At 47.6% G+C, this 18,945-nt stretch overlaps 1 protein-coding gene across 3 annotated transcripts in view; it reads right to left on the bottom strand.

Annotated features, from left to right (window-relative positions):
* Nucleotides 1-18,945, bottom strand: part of LOC119394232 (histone-lysine N-methyltransferase 2D) — a 128,120-nt gene that overhangs the window by 32,486 nt on the left and 76,689 nt on the right. For all 3 annotated transcript variants that reach the window (XM_049415716.1, XM_049415717.1, XM_037661519.2), the window contains exons 23-29: nucleotides 12,051-12,419; nucleotides 10,912-11,088; nucleotides 10,792-10,825; nucleotides 9,735-9,904; nucleotides 9,144-9,199; nucleotides 8,097-8,367; nucleotides 7,366-7,523 (exon numbers count right to left, since the gene is read on the bottom strand). In XM_049415716.1, the coding sequence (XP_049271673.1) occupies nucleotides 7,366-7,523; nucleotides 8,097-8,367; nucleotides 9,144-9,199; nucleotides 9,735-9,904; nucleotides 10,792-10,825; nucleotides 10,912-11,088; nucleotides 12,051-12,419 (1,235 nt within the window). The remainder of the gene's footprint in view (nucleotides 1-7,365; nucleotides 7,524-8,096; nucleotides 8,368-9,143; nucleotides 9,200-9,734; nucleotides 9,905-10,791; nucleotides 10,826-10,911; nucleotides 11,089-12,050; nucleotides 12,420-18,945) is intronic.

Raw genomic sequence — 18,945 nt, 5'->3', positions numbered from 1 at the left:
ATTGGCCGATAGCCGGATGAGATGCGCTTCTTGCCACGGGGTGCCGCCACTTGCCGCGCGCCGCACTTCTCAGTCTGCTAGATTTACACGGTAGCCGCACTCGCGCACGCGAATCACAGCGGGATAGCGATCGCGTTTCATGACGCGCGCTGACGTAACTTCTAGCCCCGTGCCATCCCTCCCTGTCTAGCTTCCAGTGTGCTCGTCGGCACGAGAAAAGAGAGAAAGCACTGAGAGCGTGCGCCAAACCCCCGTAACTCCGCTCATTCTTGACGGATTCGAGAAATTTTTGCGGCAATCGATTCGGGAGGCAGTAAACTCCGATACTGAGGTCATTAGATGATTACTTGGAAAAGTGGTTCGTGACCCCTTAAGGTTATACTTTGCCGAAGTGTCTCTCATTTCTCACTTGCCATTACGGGTGGCAATTTTGGTTTCGACTGTTAGTCGACTACCCAACTACGGATTTTCAAATTTAAATAAAATAGGTCAACCTACAATCGTGTGAATACAGTGTAACACCGGTGCACAACCATGTGTCGTTTTTTAAATTTTTCTTAGCATCAAGTTGCCACGAATCTAACTCAACCAGCAAAATATGCAGTCTTAAGGGGGGACGCGGGTCTTAGAATAGTAAAAAATGGACAGAAAATCAGTTTTGAGAAAAACGCATTTTAGGCATGTTTGCACCCCTAAGCAGCTGCCCTCAAAATATTATCGCCGATTTCGCCCGGGAAATGGGTTAAAACTTATTTTTAAGACGCCACGGGAGCCGCAAAATGCATCTCAACAGGCAAAATTTGTTCAAACTTCCCGCGCGCGCCGCGGGCGCAGCAGCTGGCTGATCGCCGCCATCTTTGGCTTGTTTTGAAGCTGTTTTCTTTGTGTACATTTTGCGGCGTTTCAAAATGGCGTCGCTGCAACAGAACGGCCGCTATCGGCGCTTTTCCGAAGGGTGGTTGTAGAACGCTCATTGGCCAGAGCGCGCGCGCGCGAGGCGAGCCCCTTCTCTCGCGCCTCCCATTGGCTGGCGCAACCCGAGGCGGCCATTTTGTTTTTGTATTTTTGTTCTGCGCTCACGGCTGCCGTGTTGCCGGTGTCGTGTGCTCGTGTGTTGTTACAAGTGTCATCTTCCTCTGCTTACGCTCGCGTTCGTGCGGCCCGCCGACACACAGTTACCTTATTTTGTGCTGGCACATCCGGAGATTCTCGTGTAAAGAAGACGCGCCAAGCGTACGAGGGCGCGATGCCGAAACTACTTGTCGCTACCGGAGCGTCGAGTCTACGAGAACCGCCCGGTTCCCCTTGGTCAAGCTGCAGCCATCGGATCATTAGGCAACGCTTCAGTGGCATTCGAAACCGCGTTCGTATGGCATACTATGCGGGACTGCCGAGTGCGCGGGAAATACGGCGACGGGAGGAGTGCTTGGCATCGCAGCGCGCAACGAAGCAGCGGAAGTTCAAGCCGTTGGATGTTGGTGAACGGCGGCAAGGAAAATGGCACAGAATTTATCCGCGTGGACTTATCCGTGATAAAAACGTTCTTTGGGCTTGTGCTTCGTTCCGAGTTCGGCTCAAGCAGTGACCTTTTTCAAGGCAGAGGGTATAGGCTGCTTTCAAAGCCTGTGCTTCATTATCATAGGTGCGACTCGCGCGAGAAGCGTTTCTCGTAGAAGGTAGCTGGTGATAGTGGTGCTAAGATAATTAATGTCATTTGAAGTGAAATGCATTAAATTAGGGCCACAAATACTGTCGACAAGGGTGCAACGGTAGTCGCTTCAACCACGACCTGACAGAGCAACACCGAAATTGCAGAGACGCCGTGTTACACTTTGGGAAATTGATTTGTGCTCCACAGCCTTGAGAAGGTTAAAAACTGACATTGGAAGTTGCAAAAGGAGCACTTATACAGTAGTGACACCAAGCACAGACTTTCAAAATTACACAAACCAGCAGGGGACCCCGAGTACAGCCCTTGCCTGCTGTTGAGCCAAGTGCTATTGCTGGACAATAACTGATTTTTGGTTTAATAAATAACCCACGTGCTTTTTAGACTTAATCTCTCTGTCTATTTTATTTGCCTGTTGCAAAGCCACATTCATAGACAAATTTTGTATTTCTTTAGCTTGCAAGGAATTGGTACAGGCCTATGAATTGCTAAAGGTGGAGTTTATCACTCTGGTACTGGGTGCACTATGTGGCTTTATAAGAAGATTTTGCCAGTACATTGGCAGGTCATGGTCACATATTTGGTATGGCTGTTCTCGTGAAGAAGAAACCTATCAAATGATATAACCACTAGTGCTGTGGCTGCACTTCCACAAAAGTTACAGTTGTCTGAAACTTCAAATGCGTTTTTCTCAGTTTGATATATTTGCTCAATGCACTCAGCCTTACGGGGTTTTTTTCCATGTTGTCGCCGAGTAAAAATCACAAATAGTATCATTTTACTCGTATTGAAACGATCTGGGGGGTGATGCTATTTGCATTACTCTAGCACCATTTTACAAATTTTAATTAAAGATACTAATGAGAGTGAATCAGAAAAAATAATCACCAGTGAGTGTTCATCTGTTTTCTGACCTTCACAGTGCTCTCAAGGGAATAAAAATAGCATCACCCCCTACAGCATGATCGGGGCGTTGGGCCCATGCACTTAATATTGGTTTTAGTAGGTCGAAATTGTCTAAAAGCCCCGTAAGAAGCAGGCACTAATTATTTTTTCGAACCTCGAGATCTTTTGAACTAGTGCAGCTATTAAAAAACTAATTACAGATTTGAAATCAGCATAAAAAACTGGTCAAGACAGTGAAGTTTAGTTCATATTGACTCAAAAATAAAGAAAAAATTTTAGGAGCCACGTCCCCCCTTAAGGGGGGACGTGGCTTTGGAAAACCAACTTTCTTATAACTTAACAGATGTTGATGAAAATTGGTACAAATATTCAGCATGTCTCCCTGCTGCTTCTAAAAAAGTTTCAGAGTGATATCTTCAGAACTTTTTATTCAATTAAATTTTTACTTCTTGCATTTTCTTGCGCTTTGCGCACTGCCTGGAGAGTTTAAAAAAAGGACTAGAAGGCTAGGTGAATATTTGTTGCATAGCTAAATGCACGCTGAATGTCATGACATTCTTGCTTTATTTTTTTGCAACACAATATTCTTGCATTGCGATTCTTTTTGACACCTTCAAATCGGGCACACTCTTGGGATGAACGAGTAGTCACTTCGTAAAATTACAAAGCGTCAAAGTGAGAAAGAAAGAATGTCACGACATGCATTGTAGTCTAAGAAACATGACAAAAGAAACGGAGTCAAAATAGGCCAGACGGTTAGGAAGAAAATGGCTGCGCAAACTTGGCAGGCAGGCAAAAAGGCACTTTTGAGAAAACGGCTCTCGAAGTTTCACCTTGCGTCCAGTGATCTGGAATACACCGGGATCATAGTTTTTGGTGTTCTTAGTGATGTGAGGTCTCTTGAGCATTTGGTGCTTGCTTTGGTGCACTTTTGATGCCTTTTTTTCCCGTGTGGCATCCTTCTCTGCAGCTCATTGAATGGAGTGCTTTCCAGGCTTCGGGCCAAGTGATGCACAAAACTCTCTATAAGCATGGAGAGTGCCAGTATTATACTTGCAGACTGCCTCATTGACAGCTGTTTCGGCGGCAATCAGTGAAGCGTTTAGCTCTTCTGGTAGAATTGACCAAACTACCGAATGAAGACTCTCGGCCGCATTTTGACGTTTTTTTTTTTTTTTTTTGGCAACAGCCGAGCAACTGAGGGTGGTCAGGTTTTAGTAGACTGGCAGCAATGCAGTGCTGCCAATTTATACGTGTGCGGTGGTGGAGCCTTGCCTTCAGCTTCTGCAGCACGGTACTTGCACCAGCTCAGGGACCCAAGTGGGCAGAATTCATGGCGTGGCTCCTCATCTCTCGAGGTGACATGATGGAACGTTGCCATTATGGCCTTTTGCATGTCATCAATGTCAGCGTTGTCACGGATAGCCATACCATAACCAGTCAGTCTTTTAAATTAATCAGGTCTTGAGTCAGGCCGGCCCATCCTCCAAGTGGTTGATCTTTTTTGCTTCTTGATACAGGTGTTGGCAGAGCTGTACCCATCCTCTTTTTGACATGATTTATACAGTCTTCTTTAGCCAATGGAATAAATCCGTATGTTCTTTCTTCAGAAAGAGTCAGGGAAGTATCACTGTCTCCATCAAACATTGGATGTGTGTCGGAGGTCATTCTTTCCAGTGAGCTTCTGAATAGAATTAAGGTGGGGGTCGTGGCATTCAGTACCAACTTTCTTATTCCTTCGTAGGTTTTCATGAAAATTGGCACACTTATTGCAAACATTTCTGGGATGAAATATATGAACAGTTTATTCAATAACGCGAGTTGGTCAGATATAAATTCAACTCCCTGCTTCACACACGCCACGCTCATTTGCAAACCTCGCCTGTGATGCGTTTCGTCATCCACTCGGTCGCGGAAACGGTAATTTGCGAAGCTTTCGTTATTTTAGAAGATTCATCACAGCTAGCGGCGATACCAAGCACAAATCCAAGCGTGCCTAAATTGCATCACCAGCGCTTTCTTTCATGCCGATGTACTCGGCCGCGGGGTCCGGGAAGTCGCGCACTATATGCTGGCTGGCGGCATTCGGCGACAATACGCAGTGCTCAGCCGCGGCGACGAAAAATCGGCGCGCGTAACGTACTTGGTCTCTCATTTTGCGGCGCCGACGCGCGAAATTGCTAGCCGCTGCTCGGAGCGGTCAATGCGCGACGAGCTTGACCGGGAGTCCGCTGCCGATGCGTAAAGTGCCCATCCGCACTTTCGAGTAGCCAGCGGACGATGCGATTTGTTGCATGCGACGAAGCACAGTGCGGCTTGTCCGCTAGCGCGATGTCCGTGCCCGCAAAGTTCGGATTCGTCTCGTAAACCAGCGCCGTAAGCGGAGTTAGGCCTAGCCACGACTCCGAGCAGCAAGCTCGGTCGCGGTGTGCGTCGCCGCGGTACCCGATGTTTCAAAGCACGTCATGTTCGATCGCGAGTACAAAGAGTAGTCCCGCGAAGTTCTTCGTCACGGAGGACGAAGTGCTGACAAGCTGAACTACCCGAGACGCGCATCTGCGATGTTCGCGACGAGCGCGGCACGCTACCGTCTATCGTACACTGATGACGGCGCTTCCGCTTGCAGCTGTCAAACTACAGGGTAATCATATTCTAAATTATCGTCGACCCGTGTACACAGAACGAGAGCGGACGCGTCACTAAGTAGCGTGATTTTCGACAGTCGTAACATCAGGTAACATCGCGACGCGTAAGCAGCAGACGACTGTCCTCTCGAAGCGAGCATCGGACCAATGGCGAGGCGTTCTGGAGCAACATGGCGGACGCGGCCAATCGGAGGCCTCGAAACGACCTTCAGAGATTTGCTTTTTGTGCGCTTGTTTTTAAAGGGAGGCGCCAGCTGAGGCGGGGAATTTGAAAAGGAAGAAATGCCCTTTACGGCGAGCTCAAAATGGCGGCGCCCGGTTGTACCGTTGCGGAGCAAGAAATTTTTGAAAAGCACTGTTTTTTTGCGATCTCCACAATAATTTTCGACACCTCAGCCCGCGCAACTAATTTTTTAAAGCACTTCTAGGTGGTTTTCAGTGAAGATATTTTGGAATCAGATAGAAAAAGGGCTACAGAAACCGAAAATGTGATTTTCAAAAAATCGATTTTTTTGCGATTTTGCGCGATACGAAAGCCGCGTCCCCCCTTAAGGGGAGGTGCTCCTCGAAACAACTTTTTTTTTTATTTTTTGTAATAGAGACTTGAAAATTCTGTTATATGTATAGTTTCTCATGCAGATTTCAAATATGTCATTACTTTCCATGTAGCTGCTACAGTTGTTGAGTTATGGCATACACAATGGCAAAATGTTACACTTTTTGCGGGAACTCTTTTATGTACTAAACTTTCAGTAAAATCATTGTGTTGAATCTTATTCGACTCTTTGTAGACTGTAGAGTGCCAATATCTATCCAGATATTCCACAGAGATAATGGAACTAATAAAAAAAAATTGTACTCTGTAACTGATTATTTTCAGTCTCCTTTGAAACAGTAACCGAATATTTTCACAAGTAATGCTGATAGATAGTGCAATTTCAAGTAGATATTTGCATTCTACATGTCTTGAAGAATACGTGTGCCAAATTTCGTTACTATACAATAAATATAAGTTTATAAAAGGCTGCCCGCAAAACGTGAAATTGTCGAAAAAAATGAAAATGAGAAAAACGAGTTTGAAAGTTTGAAACGTTGGCATTTATCAGAAAAAACACTATTTACATCAAATTGGGCCACAATCCGCCTCCACGTGTACGTGGACGAAAGTGTAGACTCGGGGCAATCGGAATTTTCACAACACAGTTCGAGGAATGCCGAAAGTCCTTTGCGCTTTCCAGCCGCCTCTCGGACGCCGACCTTCCGTTCGCGGCAAGTTGGGCATGTTGAACCCGCCACAAGTGCCGTGAGCGCGCCGATTTCGCAAAGCATCGTGTTGACAGTAGGGGCACCTACCGGTCTAGGCTCACTCTCAAAGAATCCAATCATCTTTTGGGATGCACTGATAAATTCCACAGCAGCGTCAATTTCACAACCACTGTTGCGGGGTTCGGTGTCGGCGTTAGGCCTATCCGATATCGGAGCGTCGGGGGCATCGTCCATCGCTGTCGCTTTGGGAAGCGTCCGACGCCGTTTCCCTCGATACTTGTGGCGAGTCCTGAACTTTGGAACATCAGAACTGCGCTTTTTAGGGCTTGCCATGGCACGAAAATACAGAATAAACGCGGAACAACTCGGTCACGGCGTTTGAGGCTTCGTTCTTTTGCCACGAGATGGGAGGGACGAGAGGGTGAAGCGCGCCGCCGTCCAATGGCGGCCTCGCGCTGCGTGCCGCGAAATTCAAAACGCTTGACGTACGCGTTGTTTTTCTCGTTTTTTCTTTATTCTGCGTGAAGATACGAGACTAACCCCTGGTGTATTGTGGAGAAGACAGCTTGACGCTGCATGCGGGCAGGATTGCAAATGGCGGGCACCGCGTCATTTTCGCAACAGAAGGACGCAAACTACACCATTTTTCGCGACTTTTGCGCATTTCTCGCGTCACCGCTTCTCACTTGGAAGCCTTTTTAGGTAATTTCTCGTGCAAATTTGAGCTTGATATTTTCAGAAATAAAAGATTATAGTCCAAGGATGCCAATACAGCCGAAAAAAAAAAAAAACAAAATTTTTTCGGAAAACCGCGACTTTTCGACCCGCGTCTCCCCTTAATGAAACGAGATAATGAGTAGAAGAGAGCACAGCACTTACCCCGTCCTCCTTGGGCACTCCTGACTCAAGATTAAGTTCTGATGCCTGCTTCTTGACCATACCAGTCTTAGAGACCATGATCTCACAATGCCGGCAAAACCGCTGCTTCCCGTCCACCAAGTACTCCGCTTCCTCCACTGACGTCACATGCTTGTGATCTGCAATGCGGCGGGCACACAGCAACAGTCAGCGTACACAGCTTCACATAGCCTAATACCAAGAACAAAGCCCCACTGGCTACTCCTTGATCACAAGCTGATATCAATGAGCTGGTGTCAATGAGTTTCATGTTTTATTTAGCCGTAGCAACAAAGAATAACCCACAAATTTAGAAGCTTTGGAGGAAGGCAGAAGCAGCAACTGCATGATAAAAAAAAAAACACAGAAACACTAGCTATTGTCTAACTCATTCAGTTAGCTGGCTACCCTTCAAAAAACATACACTGCCATCACAACACTCGCCGAATTCGCACAACATGACGTCAAGTACCTTCCTACAGCGCGCTTTGTGTGCACAAGCAGCTGATAAAGACTGTGGACATTGCTACATTATGCCACAGGGTAAATGAAATTAAAAACGAGCATTGCAATCGATGCCAAGTGTAATCTCTCGTGAAGTTCCTGCAATCTCACACATTTGTGTATGCAGCTAACATCAACAGGCAGCAGAGAAAGCGATTGGCTATAAACTTGCATATCAGAAAACTGATGCCAGGAAGGATCGGACTCACTGTGCTTGTAGAGCCCCAGCTTCTGGCTGGGCGGCGTGGTGGTGCGCTCTATGATGTCGTAGGACGATGGTGGCTCCACCTGTAGCAGCTTGGCGAGCGAGCAGAGCAGCCCCTGGATGTCGCCGGCCGCCTCCGAAGTGAGTGTCAGTGTCACCGACACGTTGCCGGACTCGCGCAGGGGGACAGGAGGGGGCCCGCCGCCAAATGCCCCGGGCAACCCCCGGCCGCGACAGAGACCCAGCTTGTCGCCAGGGAAGGTGTTCTCCTTGTCCTGAAATGCCGAAAGCGTGGGAGACGATGTTGTTAAATTAGACTGTGTCGGGGAGCTCAACATCCCTAACCTGCAAAGTGGTTTTTAAGAAGCACCATAGCAGAGGATAGCAAATTACTAATTTTGACCTTCAGTATGTATGTGTGTTTTTTTTTAATAAAACAGAAAAACTGTCATCTATACGTTGGCGTACAAAGCTACAAAGAAAACATAGACTGATCTCGCTGAACGAAAGCTTGCTAATTGACGAAAAATCCGTCCTGGTTAGGGATTTGAACCCAGAACCATAACTTTAGTGCACTTCTCTACTTTTCATAAGTAAAAAGATCTCGAATTTATTTTAATTTCTGGCATTAATTAAAAAAAATGTGCTGTACGTGCTGTGGAGCTTGCTAATAAAAAGTGCAAGTGCAGAGCTCCATCTCCGTTCCTTGTGTGGACTCTCCAGTAAGTGAAGTTCAAAACAAAGTAAAGTTATTCACTCACTGCAACAACTTAGCATGGAAAAGGACTTCATGAGGTACTACGTCATTTTCTTTGCATGCAGACGCTACATAAAAATAAACCACACTTTTGAAAAATGTGCAAAGAATGTTATGGTTGCCTAACTTCGATAATCCTAGAGCCATTAACACAAAAAAAAGTGGGTCAGGTGCATTTCCATGCCTGCACAAACCACCAACACATGATCAAGATGTAGCGGTGTATTCGGAAGTATGCCAATTGATAACCTTACAGCCACAAATTAACAGTAAATAGGACTACGATGCACCCACCTTCTCATCCAACAGGATCTTCAAGGGAGCAGGAGGTGGTTGCGGAGGAGGTACGGCTGGTGAAGGAAACGGGGAGAGAAAAAAACAGAAGTCAACAGAGCCCACATCCAAACTTTCACGATTGTAGACGTGTCAGGAAACAGCAGCTCAAGCAGCCTGCGTGCGCTAAATGAGTGACCCAAGCTTATCTCTACGTTGACATTAAGGCCTCCTAAATACGAGTCCAAAACAAAACAGCAAGTTGGATGAGTTGGCATTTGTCCCTATTGCTTCTATAAGTGTGCATGACAGGACAAAGTAGAATATTTGTACCGCACCCTATGTAGACTCTGTCCAGTCTTGCTCTCTTAATTATACGAATGAATCTACAACTTCCCATAAACACTAGTCACCAGAACTGTGCTTCAGGGCATCTTGACAAGGACTGCAAGCACAGCAGCAATTGCAATTAGTTTAAATGTAACATTTGAACCTCCACATTTTTATATTACGTGTGTTACTTGGCTACAAGGTCAAGATTACTGAGACTTTTTCAAAGGCATTACGAATCACACGGTTGGAACAGCTGACGTAGCAATGGCGAGAGCTCACCTTTTACAGGAATGGGCGCGACAATGGGCACCGTGGGCGAAGGAAGGGATCTGGCAGAGTCGTTGCTATCCTCGTCGACGAGTTGCAGGCTGCGGAACCGGAAGGGAGCCTCGAACATGGCACACTCTGGAGACGAGGCGCCCACGATTGTGTCGGGACTGTCTGCCTCACTGAAATGGGAACGCACAGAAAGGAGACCTCACTAAGGTGCCGGTGAGAATGTGAAATGCCCAGCACGAGAGGCAGTGTGTGGTACAGTGGTCCTTTCACGGTCCTATCGCTGCACAAGGGCAACAACGTTGTGAACTGAAAGCGCACCAGTAGGCACTGGTATTACCACTTAAGAGATGTATGTTCTACACCATGGCCAGTCCAACAGTCTACTAAATATTGGGCGCTTTAATTAGTACGGCTCTTAAAAGAATAAAGCCCAAGCTTGCTTACTGCTAACTAGAAGCCGGGTGCCTGGAAAACAGTCAAGAAGCGGGAAACAATGCTTATTGGAAAACAGAGTGAGGGGAGAGTGGTGGTGTAAGTAGATCATGAGCTCACGAGGCGAGCAGGGCGAAATTCTCTAAAGTTCAAGCACATGGTTGGCCTGAAAGAGGACAAGATGGTTCAAGTTTGGCAGTGAAGGAGAAGGTGCGTGTGTGCCTGTGCGCATGTGCACACATGAGGCATCGATGAAAAGATTTCTAGAGCTTTGAGAGAATAAAAATAACACTTGAGACGAATTGGTCAGACTGTCGTCAATTGTGAAGATGAAACAAATGCTGATGATCCTTGCTGCGCTAGCTTCACGTTTTTGGGAAGCACATGGCTATTACACAATGTGATCATAAAAGACACGGGCTGTGCCATGACAATGGTGAATTTGTTTCACCAGCTGGTTTAGGTGTGACAACACTTGAATTTCACTTAGCATGCACAAGAGCTCGGCTAACATTTGTGATGTTGCTGACGTGGTAAACGAACCATTCCTGTGCTGTGCATAAATAATCAAACAACCACTTATTCATAATGCTTCTTTGTAAAATCAAGGCAAATTGTAACCTACCGGCACCTATTGGAGTCCGCGCCACCGGAAGTTACTGAAAAAGAAAAAGGAACAGGGGAGTTCAGTTAGCGAGAATGTTCACGTGGGGTGAACGGAATGGTTAGATGGCCAAAACACTACCTCTGGTATGCATGGAGAACTCCTGGTTGTAGAAGCCCCTGAGCGGGGTCGGGGAGGGTGTGACGGCAGAGGAAGGAGCCGAGGGAGGAGGGGGCCGGTCACCAAAGGGCAAGACAGAGTACGGGTCCGGCTGGCCCGGCAGGAATGCTCGGCCGTAGCTGCCCTTCAGCACAGGCTCTGCACATGGACACGTACGAGCTTTGAGAACACCGGGCTAAGCATCCCGGCAAAATCGTGCCATCAAATCATGTCCGCATACCACCTCTGTGAAGTGCCACAAGTGACCAAACTATCACGGTGCATCAATCAATCAAGTTTTCACTATTCAAAACGTAACGGAAAATCTAGAAAAGCCTGAAGATAGCTGCAACCACGAATGCAATCTATTCTTCACTGCCGAAGCAAGGTTCCTCTAAATCCAATTTTTAAAAATCCTTGGTTCTAGTAACGTGAAAAACCTGGTATACTTGTGTATATATGCTTCAACGTGTCGTTGCAGGTAAGACATACCCTTTGCATAATGTGGATCTTTATGTTCAGCTCTGCTGTGTCGTGTGACCCCTGGTGGCACGTGAAAACACCAGTGTGGTAAAGGTTCCTGTACATGCCACTGGGTGGGGCTAGGCCTGTTTCCTGCAACCAACCCAGCGTGGCCATGCCAGTCATGTGACCCATGCCTCACTGACCAATTGCCCTTCCTCCCCCTCCATAAAACCTACTGCAATAAACATGGGAGAGCAGTCTCCCGTCAGGCTCGCCGAAGCTCGGTCTACGAGTCATCACTCTACGCGCCCTCCTGTCGCTCGGCCTCTCCGTCGGCCTGCTGTGGGGTTATGCAGCGCTCCTGCCTATACAACACATGGCATCGATACAACAAGCTCTTTTTCTTACATGTGGCAACATGTCCCACTGTGTCAATAATAATAGTAGTTAAATTGGCTGTTATGCAGCATATTGTGTTGTGCTTCATTAAATGTGCCTAAACATTTGTCCACATCCAGAGTTGTTCTGCTTTATTGAACAACACAAATGACCCCAGGGCAGTGTGCCGAATACAGAAGGAACTATGCCAGCCATCTCATGAAGTCTATGAGTACGCGGACACTACGCCGGCAACAAAAAAATGATGAGACACCCACCACGAAGGTTGAGGTCCCCGCGCCCGAAGACGGCACCGATGTTGTAGTTGGGCCGGATGTGCGGCTCGATGATGCGCACGGGCGGCAGGGCTCGGAGTCGTTGCATCAGGGCCTCCAGGTAGACCTCGTAGTCCTCGTCGGCACGTGAACCCTTGCGCGGCCGCTTGGCCCTGGCGGTCCCGCCTCCTCCGTGAGAGGGTGGGCGGGGCCCGTCGGGGCCTGCCCCCGCAGCCTCCGAACCGGAGGGGGCCAACGGGGGTGGCCGCGGCTTCTTGGGCCGTTTGCGCTGCTGCTGACGCCGCAAAGCCAGGTCCTCAGCTGATGGCGGAGGGGGCGTAGGCTCGCGCTCCAGCTGGGCCCGCCGGATGTCTGCATAGTATGTCTCACTGTCAAGAGGTGCACTCTCCTACCGGCATAATGCTAAGTTAACAACCTAACAAGTAGCACTCTGCAGTCAAACATCGGTATAGCGAACATGGATATATCAAATTATTGCCTATATTGAACTCTTTCCATATCACCTAAAAAAATCGCATGCACTCTTTCACCTTTGTTTCAAATGGGGACTAATGTAAAATGGACATATTGAACTCCACCATGCCAGAGCACGTGCGCTCTGTTGACAGGCATCAGGATTTCCTGCAACACTCTCGATGATGGTGGTGGTGCGGTGAGTGTTCCCAACTACTGCACACTAGGCTTCACACCCTCATCGATTGTGCCAAAAGCACCATTTGAATGTAGCAGCGTAACCATGCAGAGGCTTGGCTAGTTTGACGGTGCATTGCATATCACGCACCGACTCCTTGTCGGCATTGCTGCTTGTGGGGACTCATGCGTGCGCTTAAGGACTTAAGGGGGGTCACGGGTCTTAGAAGGCCGAAAATCGCGAAAAAATCGACTTTTTGAAGCTGACATTTTCGGAATCTGTATCTATTTTTGCACAAATCTGCTAAGTTTCTAGCTTATATTTTCATTATTTCCGCCGTAAAATCAATTTGTAACACCAATATGAGGTGTGTCTGAGCGCAAATTGACGCTAAAATCGCGCTCTCTCCGCGCCGAACCGTTGCCGGTACACACGGGCTATCGTGGCCATCTTGATCTCGTTTGGAAGAGCCGTTCGTCTTCAATTTCTCGCCACCGCTGGCTCGCCTTGTTCATTGGTTTTCTAGCAAAAACGCGTCATCGAGAAGTACAAGCGCACGATTCTATTGGCTGCTTGGGGCACGTGACAAAATCTAGGCATCCGATTGGCCAAGCGGCGTTTCCGGCGTCTGCTTCACCGCCGAGACGCGCGCCATTTTGTCTTGGTATTGTCGACTGCCTACAGTTATGGGTCGTGCCATCAAGAAGTTCCGCACCAAACACAAATTTGGAAAGCGGGTGAGGCGATCGCTAGCCGAGAACTTCAGGAAGCGCCCCGCAACGGCCCAGGACAACGAGGATGACGAACTCGCAGCGGCCAGCGGAGCGGCCGTCGACGCCAGCGCGGTAGGCCTAACGGACGCTAGTCCTACGAGCCCGTCAGTTGCCGACAACGTCGCGGAAAGCGGCTGTGTGCGTCACGACACAGAAATTCTGCAGCCCCAACAGATAGAAGACAAGAAGAAGAAGGCAGAAGAGAAGCTGCAAGCGATTTCATCTGTTGCAGCGACGGAACGGAAGCGCAGCCTTAAGGCCGAGACAGACGGTACGATTTTCCATGCGATGCGGCGTCCGACACGGCGGTGGGAAAACCGGAATGGTGACCTTTCATAGCATCGGACAGCCACCATTCCCTCTCCCCCACCGCCGTGTCGGACGCCGCATCGCACGGAAAATCGTACCGTCTGTCTCGGCCTTTATCGCTAAACGCGCGGACGCCGCGGGTCCCCCATCTGATGAAACGACCTTCACCATCCTGGACTTGGAGGCGGTAAATGCTTTGATAATATTGCATTTGAAGTGCAAGATTTGGAACGGAGACGCCGAGATCAGGAGAGGCGAGCGGGAATACGGCCTTGCCGTCAAAACTGCGGTGACAGGTCGTCAAAGTGGAGTTCGCCGCGCGTCGAGGGACAGCAGAAAATAAATCCATTCACAGTGAACGTACTCGCCACCCGCGCAATGCAGGCTACTGGCAACAGGCAGACTGCTTTTAACGACATATTTGCAATGATGAACATATCGCGTCGCGGCCTCCACACGAAAACGTGGCAGGCGTACGTGAAGAAGAAGCTAGCACCTGCCGCTACTCTTGCTGCCTCGAAACTCAACGTGGACAACCCGGGAAACATCGTCGTGTCATACGACGGATCGTGGATGACGCGCGGACACTCGTACCGTCATTGGAATGATAATGCTGCACGCACGACGTCGTGCGCGCAAACCGGAAAAGGCTGTACCAGTGATGCCAACATAAGACGTTTTATCCCTAGAATGACCCTCGAAAATTCCCTAGAATACAAGAAAAATCCCTAAATTGACTTTAAAGAAAGTATTAAAATAATGCGCTTAGTGGCTATATTCTTCTGAGTCTTGTAAAAGTAAAAATCACCATGTTAACCACAATTTAAGGTCTGTTTCCTACATGTTCTCTGGAGTTGCATACAAAGGGCTTGCAGATGGCGCCAATTTTTACAGAGACAGATTTGTCTGTCAAGTTCACTTTGCGCACTCATTGAAGGCATAGATGTGATCGGTCGGGTCAACTGCAAGTATGTAGCACCTTTCTTGTACTTGTAGCTTGCGAGGTGGTGGTCAATTTCTAACTTTCCACAAATGCAACAAGTGTTGCATGATTTGCAGCAGATGTATGTGGGTTCTTCTTTACTGTTTGATAGCTATGCCTTCCCCCTATACTTTCGATCAGCTTCCCGTCTGGCCATACATTTCCGTCTTCTTTTCGCTCTCATGAAACCGGCACGACGGAAAGACTGAAAACAACCGAGCAATCCTCTCGTCTCTTTTTCATCACGCTGTTTTCATAATAATAAACCCGTACCAGCTCACCCAATTTTCAGTCCTACTTTCACTCTGTTTCTCTCTAAGCCTCCTGCTTCAGTAGTTATTTGGCATGGAGACATTGCACGGCGGGCACGCAGTGGGCGTGAACGTGTTCTTTACGTGCGCTACGAGACAAAATTTCGCTTGATTCCCCGCGCAACAATCACTCACGGCGCTCATAATGATATGCGCGCACATGCTAAACACCTCAGTATTCAGCATATAATAATCTCACGTTACAGAACTGCTATCACCTTCACTCGGCCCAGCAGAACACCAAAGCTCTTCAATGAAAAAAAAAATTGAACAGGAAATCTCACATTTCCAGAGCCTTACAAAAAATCCCTAGATTCAACAAGAAGACGCCAAATCCCTGAACGAGATAGAAAATCCCTAGATCTAAAAATAAATCCCTAGGGTCAATTGGCACCACTGGGCCGCTGTACGCACGACGCTAAAGTCCCTCAATAAATTCAAAAGTATCGAAAAGCTTTCATGAAGCCGACGGCGCCCGCGATAGGCTGATCTGTGACACGTGACCTTGCCCCGCCATGAAGGTTCCCGCGCCCCGGGAGGAGAGCGCTCGCTTCGCCTGTTCCGCTATGCACGTTGTGCGGTGATTTCGTTCTGGAAAGTCCGATATGCCTTGTTGCTGCGCGTTTGGGTGCCGAAACCGGACGGAAGACGGCAAGAAGTTATTTTGCATCCCGCGGGGCAAACAGAACCTAACCAGAAGAAAAGTGTGGTTGCACAGAATTGGACGGAAAGACTTCGAACCGTCGGCCACTGCACGACTATGCGAGGTAAGTAACGCGACACAAAGGCGCAAGAAAAAGCATACGCGTGCATGTGCCGAGCTGCAATAGCATTTTATTCGTGCGCGCTGGTTTTGATGGCCCACATTTGTCGAGATTATTCATTCTAGTGCTTTATGAACCCGCTGACGTAGGTCATGCAGTACGAACCTAGCATGCAAGTAAATAAAGCGAGGGAAGCGCACTAACTCGCCGACAGATATCCGCATTGTGTTGCACGCGATCAAAATTTGTCCGCCGCCGTGGTATGACAGTTACTGCGGTTACGGTGCTCGGCTGCTGACCGGAAAGACGCGGTTCGATCCCGGCCTCGGCGGTCGCATTTTCGATGGAGGCGAAAATGCTAGAGGCTCGTGTACGGCGCGTATTCAGTGCACGTAATAGAATCCCAGGTAGTCGCGAAATTACAGGAGCAGTCCACTACGGCGTGCCTCTTACTCATATCGTGGTTTTGGCACGTAAAACCCCAGCAATTATTATTATTGTTATAGCGATAAAAGTTCATAAATTTCGGCAGTGAGTTCTACTGTTAGACTTTTCTATCTCTGCGCGCGTTGTTAACTTCGTTTTACAACATGTTGAGAAAGTCGTTTCCAAATGCAATGTAATACGAGCGCGAATAAACGAGATGTAAACATGCCAAATGTAGGCGATGAAACATTTTTTCCGCTCTCTTTTCAATGTTATTTGAAATAAAGGCACAGCTTTAGCATTTTGGGCCTTATTTCGGCCTTCATTACAGTCAGGCGTCAGTAGCTTTTATTTCCTAGCATGTGCAGATATTTTTCCACCAGCTGAATGCCGTGCTTTAACCTGGGCGTCGTCTGCTACAGGAACTTTCTAGGTGGCGCGCGCGGCAGATGTCGCTACCTTAAAAATTATGGAGGGACCTTACACGGATGGATGGATGCTATGAGCGTCCCCTTTAAAACGGGGCGGTGACATGTCTGCCCCACCAGGCTCGAAGAAAAAAAAAAAAAAAAAAAGCTTCCTTGTTTCATGTTGGCCTAATACCTTATCTACATTGATTAAATCTATGTTATTATACCAAAAAATATAAATTCACGGTCCATCTCTCTGCCTCTTAAGGCAGAATGACCTTATTTTTCCCCCATTATTTATTTTTGTTCTTTATCTCTACTTTTCTGCCACCAATACTCTAACCGTCTCTTACTTATTTCTATCGCGGACGTGTTCAGCTTTCCATTGTCCCTAAAACCCAAGGCTTCATGTAGACTCGTGCCCACACGTATACCTGGGTGAATATCGCCACATTCAATCAGTACATGTTCCATCGTTTCCTTAGTTCCCCCGCAGCATGTACATTGTTCTTCTTCGTTACTAAATCTCGCTTTATAACTACGCGTTCTAAGGCAGCCCGACCTTGCTTCAAACAGTAAAGCGCTTCCCCTTGAATTATCATAAAACCTTTCCCTCCTTATTTCGTTTTTTCCTTTTCGGTAGTTACTCAGAGCCGGCTTCTTTTCCATCGCTGTCATCCAATAAGTCCTCTCCGCCTCTCTGACCTTCCGCTTAATGCTCCTTGTTGCCATATCGCCCGCACTGCCAGCCGTATATTTACTGGTGAGCCTCCTAGTTCTTTTTCTCCACTGCGTGTCAACGCTTTTTCTATACAAATACCTGAAAACCTTCTCTGCCCATCTACTCTCCTTCATTTTCCTCAGCCTCTCTTCGAATCTCATTTTGCTCTGCGCTTCCCTCACTTCAAAGCCTGTCCATCCCATATCACCCTTTACCGCCTCATTTGTCGTCTTCCCGTGAGCGCCCAACGCGAGGCGGCCCACCGTCCTTTGATTACATCCATTCCTGATTGCACCTCTGACTTCATGCACACCACTGAGTTCCCAAATGTAAGCCCCGGAACCATCACACCCTTCCACAGCCCTCGAAGCACCTCGTACCTATTGTATCCCCATAAAGCTCTGTGCTTCATAATTGCAGCATTCCTCTTTCCCTTTGCTACCGATGCTTTCTCTTGTACCTCCATATATCTATCCCCCTCATTTACCCATACTCCGAGGTACTTGTACTCGCTTACCCTCGGTATTTTTTGGCCCTGTATTAATACCGTATGGTCTCCGTGATCATTGAATACCATCAATCCACATTTTGTTGCACTAAATCCTAGTCCTAGAGCCTCACACTCCCTTCCGCATATATCTGCCAGTCGCTGTATATCATCTTGACTGTCCGCAAATAAGACAATATCATCAGCATAAAATAGACCTGGAAGCTTCTGCTCAACCATCGCTCCGACCTGTTTGTGTGACAAATTAAATCCAATGTTGCTACCTTCTAGCGCTTTTTCCATCCTCGCCATGTACAGCATGAATAACAGCGGGGACAAAGGGCATCCCTGTCTCAGCCCCTTGCTAATTTCAACGCTGTCCTTGCTACTTATTCCTTCCCATTCTATACAAACTGTATTTCCTCGGTATATTTCCCTCAAAAGCTGTACACAGTCGTCACCTATGCCCACTTCCTTCAATATATCCCACAAAATTTCCTGATTAACGTTGTCATACGCCCGGTGATATCTAGATAAGCTACGTATAAGGGCCTGTTTTCTATTTTAGATATTTCTATACACTGGGTAAGAACAAACAGATTATCGTCTAACCGCCTGTCGATTCGAAATCCATTCTGAAGTTCTCCCAAAATATCATTTGTTCTACCCACGCTTCTATTTTAATTTTACTGCCTGCATCGCCAACCTGTATAGCACCGATGTAATTGTTAGCGGTCTATACGAGCGAATGTTATCTTTTTCTCCCTTGCCTTTATAGATTAAGTTCATTCTACTTTTTCTCCAACTGTCTGGTATTTCCCTCTCCTGTAAGCACTTTTCTACGGCTTTCAGCAGTGCTTCTTTAGTGTTATGCCCGAGTTCGTTAATGAGGCTGACGGGAACCCCATCTAAGCCCGGAGTAGTGCGCTTAGGAATTTTTCCTTCGGCCTTCTTCCAATTGAAATTCTCTAGTACTACATCTTCGTCGGTTGCACTCCTTTGCGTACTTTTACTCACCGGGGAATCCCCTGGGGGACCTTTTTAAACGAATCGGCTGTTACTT

Source organism: Rhipicephalus sanguineus, chromosome 5 (genome assembly GCF_013339695.2).
Source record: "Rhipicephalus sanguineus isolate Rsan-2018 chromosome 5, BIME_Rsan_1.4, whole genome shotgun sequence".
Classification (NCBI taxonomy): domain Eukaryota; kingdom Metazoa; phylum Arthropoda; class Arachnida; order Ixodida; family Ixodidae; genus Rhipicephalus; species Rhipicephalus sanguineus.
The sequence above is the reverse complement of the archived record's forward strand: the minus strand, read 5'-3'. Positions and strand labels throughout refer to the sequence as shown.